This window comes from Monomorium pharaonis, chromosome 2 (genome assembly GCF_013373865.1).
Source record: "Monomorium pharaonis isolate MP-MQ-018 chromosome 2, ASM1337386v2, whole genome shotgun sequence".
Taxonomy (NCBI): Eukaryota; Metazoa; Arthropoda; class Insecta; order Hymenoptera; family Formicidae; genus Monomorium; species Monomorium pharaonis.
Window position 1 is genome coordinate 19,930,332 of NC_050468.1, and position 6,303 is coordinate 19,936,634.

The window sequence follows — 6,303 nt, forward strand, 5'->3', positions numbered from 1 at the left end:
GCCGAACGTAGGTCACGTAAATCGTAGCAGACGGCTCACGTCGAGCGCAACCGACAGCAGCCGAACGGCACGCGACGACTCACGAACAGCAGAGCGCAATGTGTGCGTGAGTGTGCCCGGGTTCGCAATATTGCGCATACAGGTAAATCACATGGCCGCTCTCCAGTTTCTCTCTCTAATCAGCGATGCGCTTATCAAAGACGCCAGCTTTGTTGTCATTTTATTCTTATTTTATGTCAAATATTCTTATTTTATGTCAAAGGATAAAAATAATACGATGAAAAAGCGCATTAACATCTTTCTAAGTGCGATCTGAATGACGGGCCTCTGTCTCTAACCTTTCTATTGTATATAAACTTTAAAATCTACAAGCAAGTAATCTTCCGGTGATTAATTGTTGGACACGTGTTATCCTAAAATTTGTTTTTGTTTCGTTGTTAGCTTTTCGCAGCAAGTCTTTTGTGATGTTGAGATCTCGTACAACTTACAGAAAAATTACAAGTGAGATACAAGAAAGAACTACATTAATATAGCACATGAGAATAAAATATATTAATTATTCTTGGAATATACTTTAACAGACAATTTGCAATTATGACACTATCTAGTAAGTCTGCTATATTTAATATAATGTATTATTATTATTAAAACATAGTAAAAAATAAAATTAGTTACTCTTAATTATGTTTAATTATTTTATATAATATTAAAATACATCTTTTCAGAGTTTGCAAATCAAAGCAAGGAGGAACGTATGGTAATAGTAATTGGAGAAATTATACAAGAGTTATTGAAGGCACACAATGACAATCGAGACATTGATCTAAATAAATTAAAGACACGAATTTCTTCAAAATATGGTTTAGACTCTTCCCCAAGATTAGTTGATATTATTGCAGCAGTACCTAGTTCAGCTAGAAATATACTTGTACCAAAATTAAAGGCTAAACCTATCAGGACTGCTAGCGGGGTTAGTTTAGTTGTATTATTGTATACTACAAACGTGTGTGTGTGTGTGTGTGTGTGTGTGTGTGTGTGTGTGTGTGTGTGTGTGTGTGTGTGTGTGTGTGTGTGTGTGTGTGTGTGTGTTACATTAAATTGCTAATTTAAGTTTTTTTTTATATGCACTAGAACTTGCATGATTCAACTTTTTTCTTTTTTTTCCCATTTGAGAAAATTATACACAATCAAATCTCAAAATTGTATTACTTTTATTTTTTATAAACATTGACGTGGAATAATGGCTTACTGTGGCTAATTATGACTCGGGGCTTATAATGGCATATAATTAAAAATAGAAACATAGTGAAAATATATGTAAGAAACATCACCAATAGAATGTTTTATCTCATAATAAGGATAGTTACAGAATCATACTTTTTATATAAATTTTATAGGAGTTAATGCTCTAGTGTAATATATCATCTTTATGCGAATAAAAAAATAAAACTATTACAGATTGCTGTTGTAGCAGTAATGTGCAAACCACACCGATGTCCACATATTAATATGACAGGAAATATCTGTGTATACTGTCCTGGAGGACCAGATTCTGATTTTGAATATTCAACGCAATCGTACACAGGATACGAACCTACATCGATGAGAGCTATACGTGCAAGATACAATCCTTTCCTACAAACTAGACATCGTATTGAACAGGTGAAATAAGTGCTTAATTATATCTTAAAATATAATTTCCAATTATCTTTTACTTCGTAAAAGTATGATTATATATCAATGTATGTTATGCTTTTAGTTAAAACAATTAGGCCATAATGTCGACAAGATCGAGTTTATTATTATGGGTGGTACTTTCATGTCTTTAACAGAGGAATATAGAGATTATTTCATACGAAATTTACATGATGCATTGTCCGGTCATGTAAGTAATAATGTTGACGAAGCAGTGAGGTACTCTGAACGTAGTACTACAAAGTGTATTGGCATCACTATTGAGACTCGTCCTGATTATTGTCTCAAGAAGCATCTTTCGGATATGTTACATTACGGGTATGTAATATGCTTTAATATTTAATATTTGAGATTTATGCCACTTAAACGACAATTTAAATACATTTTTTAGTTGCACACGTTTAGAAATCGGTGTTCAATCAATATATGAAGATGTGGCACGTGATACTAATAGAGGGCATACTGTACGTGCTGTATGTGAAAGTTTTATACTAGCAAAAGATGCTGGATTCAAAGTGATAGCTCACATGATGCCGAATTTACCCAATGTTGATTTAGAGCGAGATATCGCACAATTTAATGTAAAATTACAACATATGCATAACAATATTAACTTATAAATTATTATTTTCTATTAACACCTACAATTTTGTATCAACTTTTAGGAATTCTTTAAGAATCCTGCGTTTCGAGCAGATGGATTAAAGATTTATCCAACACTGGTTATACGTGGTACTGGCTTGTATGAATTATGGAAAACTGGGAGATATCAAAGTTATCCGCCCAGTGTATTAGTTGATCTTATAGCTCATATTCTAGCTTTGATACCACCATGGACCCGTGTTTATCGCGTACAACGTGATATACCTATGCCACTGGTAACGTAAGTGTAATCAAATTGCGCAAGCAACACAATAATAATACAACACATAATAATAACACATATAATAAATAATGACCATTTTGTTTTTATACAAAAAATATAGTTCTGGTGTAGAACATGGGAATTTACGTGAATTAGCTCTAGCAAGAATGAAGGATATGGGTACAGAATGCCGTGATGTTAGAACACGCGAAGTAGGAATTCAAGAAATACACCATAAAGTTCAACCTTACGAAGTTGAACTTATACGACGTGATTATGTAAGCAATGGAGGATGGGAAACATTTCTATCATATGAAGATCCTCACAAAGATATTCTAATTGCTTTACTCAGATTGAGGAAATGTTCTACCTACACATTCAGGTATGATTTTCATCTCAAGTAGCATAATTTTTATAAGAAAGAATTGAAAGATGTAAGATGCACTATCTATGTTCATTATTTTTATATCCTATACCATTTAGATATGATTTCATCTTTAAACTTAGAAAATAAATTCTTTAAAAGAGTAAATAAAATATACAAAATGTAAAAACAAAGAAATACTACTTACAATTATTAATTTTCCAATTTTCTTATAAAAGGCATACATAGGATGAAGATCAAAATTGAATTTTGGTTTCTCATAGAATTTGACTGATTATAAATTGACTGCTCAAGTGCTCATTTGGATCTATTATTGTCATCATCTATCATTCTTCTATTGTTACATGAAAAATTTATACTAATACCTTCTTGTAGGCCAGAATTACGAAAAAAAACTTCTATAATAAGAGAACTGCATGTTTATGGCAGCGTAGTGCCTGTTAGCGCTCGCGATCCTACAAAATTTCAACACCAAGGCTTTGGGATTCTATTAATGGAAGAAGCTGAACGAATTGCAAAAGAAGAACATCAATCTAATAAAATTAGCATAATTTCAGGTATACCATATAATGATTTTATATCTTTCATGTATTCGTATTTGCATTAATTATTATTACATAAAAAATTGATTAAAAATTTTTTTTAATTATTTGTAGGTGTTGGTGTACGTAATTATTATAGAAAACTGGGATATGAACTTGATGGTCCATACATGTCTAAACTGCTTATATGAAATGCCAATGTGTACTATTAAATCTATGATATTCACAATATGAATTACATGTATATTTTCAGTTTACATTGGAACACAACCTAATATGTATATATAAACAAAAAAGAATGAAAAATCATGGATATAATAAAAATGACTTGCGTCTATATGAAAACTCATAAATTTAATATGTTATGTGTGTGTGTGTGTGTTCAGAGAAACTATAATATCACTACGTTGATCAAAATAAAATGTGAAAAATAAAAAATTTGCAATAAAAGTGAAACTTGAAACTTCAAAAACATCGTTCTCAGTTAAAAAAGTAAATTTTCAGAGAGAAAATAGGTATTTAAATACGTGATACAAATAATATAATATTTATAATAAACTTAAAATAAACACGTAATTATTACAGAAAAGTAAGTTACACATTTGATGATTCACACATCTTTAAAATTCATATATAACTAAATAAATTTTAAAAATAAATTTTCTGAAACAAGTATAATCATTATAAAAACTTGTAACAGCATAATAAAATTCTACAAATTTGCTAAAATAAACTATTAGTAACTATAAACTTACATAGCATTTTAACATAATAAATTTAATTAACATTATTTTTAAGGTAGATGACAAATAAAAATCATAGTATATGATATTACTTTATAATCATAAAATAGTAGAAAATAATTAAAAAGAAATTTATTATTAATATTAACTATACTTAAATAAGAAATACTGATTCTACCTTATATTGATTTTTTATTAATATGTGTAACATTTTAATTATGAATACTCAAAATGTGTAAAAGGCTCTCATAATCTAAAATATAAAAATATAAAGAAATTTATACAGTATATGTACATATATAAGGACAGATATATTCAAAATATATAACATAATGGTCCTTTTTTATTAAGTCGTACAGCCATCAATCAATTTTTATTTTTATAAAGTGAAGATGATGAAATTACTTGTTATATTATCTAATGTAATGTTATCTAACAAGACTTCTAAGCAAATACAAATATTTTAGAACAACATATGTACACAATACAGTGAAAAGTACTTAAGAGTTATCACGCAATAATTCCCCTAAATGACATGGTAGGATATGCTCAAGCAAAAGTAATTTTATCACCTTCAAACTTCATAAAAATAAAAATAGATTGGCTGTACAATAATTTTTCTGCAGTTTAATAAACAGAATCGGTGACTATGGTCCCAAATTTTATATTCGGATTCCATGAAATGACCCACACATATTTTATTTACAATTTTTATGTATTGTATTAGTAAGATGTATCATTGTAAATATCAATGAGTTAACATCTACACAAAATGTTAGCAAAAAACTGTCATTTTTAAAAGAAAAAAATATATATAATACTACTTTATTTTACGCAAATTTCTGGAAACAATTTCTCTTATTAATAGAAGCTTTCTGACAAATGACTCAAATTGATATAGGTCTCATTTAAAATTGTATCTTTAATATTTAATGAGAGAATGATTCTTGTGTTAATTTGTCACTGTTTTTTTTCTTTAAAAAAACCTGAGAGCGATCATCACGTCATTTTAGGTGTTTTCATCCATCAGCACATCTATGTGCACAAAATGTGCACATTGAACTATGTAGTTAAATATCTATGAATCCCATAGATAATGTGTATGACTTTTTGAGTCTCTTCTATATGCTATGTCCACGTTTATTTGGTTCTGTTTCATGCTATACCCGTACATTTTACAATTATATGCATTCATATTTTAAATCTGTTTTATGCAAATGTGCACAATCGTGTTCCATAAATGTGCAATACCACATATACATAATATAAATTCAATTAATTGATTTGATAAAAATTCACTCACTGATTGCTGTCGCTGCTCCTGCTGCTGATGCTGCTGCTGCTACTGCTACATTCCCTTTCCGGTTTTGATTCTGAAAATGTGATAAATATTATTCCTAAACTCAAACACAAAAGCAGGTAAAGAAATGTATCACTTGAAAAAATAGTATATTTACCAAGTCGCTCCATGGATGCCGCTTTCTGCTGACATCATCCTGCTATTCTCGAACTGCACATTAATAACGATCGCCCGATACTTTATTCGGCACTCCCGATATTACGAATAATATATCACACACAAGTAAAGCGTAAACCGTGCGCGAGAATTTCACTTGGCGCGACCGTTACATTTGAAAAAATACGTGAAAAGGACGGCTCTGATTGGCGGCGAAAATCAACATGGCACGAAAGTGGCGTGTCATAACTTCGCGGAAACGCAGGCCGAGGAAAGCGGTGAGAAAACCGTTTGAATAAAAATTACGCGCCGAGATACAACGAACGGAAATAAATTCGTTTCAAGAATTATATTTCGCATGTTTGCACGACGACTAGTAGCACTTCACTCGCGATAGTCTACCGTATCCTCTTCAAACTTTGCTCGAATGCACACGCGACACTTCACTCGGAACCCGCAAACGCACGATGCCGCGCTTTACACATGAATACTGTCTCTGTTACGGAAGATCTTACTACAGAAGATGGCTCGCGTATCGTTGGCTAGCGCAACGACTCTCGACACAACACCGTACCTGCGCACAATGAATTCTGAAGAGACGCGAACACGCACGGAGT

At 31.1% G+C, this 6,303-nt stretch overlaps 1 protein-coding gene across 2 annotated transcripts; it reads left to right on the forward strand.

Annotated features, from left to right (window-relative positions):
- The first annotated feature begins 72 nt into the window (after nt 1-72).
- LOC105829167 (elongator complex protein 3) lies at nt 73-3,836 on the forward strand. Of its 2 annotated transcripts, none has more exons than XM_012667836.3 (10): nt 73-142; nt 442-607; nt 726-970; nt 1,459-1,662; nt 1,760-2,013; nt 2,087-2,276; nt 2,361-2,578; nt 2,682-2,942; nt 3,321-3,502; nt 3,602-3,827. In XM_012667836.3, the coding sequence occupies exons 2-10, from the start codon at nt 595-597 to the stop codon at nt 3,676-3,678; spliced, it is 1,644 nt and encodes a 547-aa protein (XP_012523290.1). In that variant the 5' UTR covers nt 73-142; nt 442-594; the 3' UTR covers nt 3,679-3,827. The 2 variants fall into 2 exon arrangements, with proteins under 2 accessions (XP_012523290.1, XP_012523289.1); XM_012667835.2 differs by lacking the exon at nt 73-142 and adding an exon at nt 149-347 and having other exon boundaries at nt 3,602-3,836.
- Nucleotides 3,837-6,303: the final 2,467 nt, after the last annotated feature.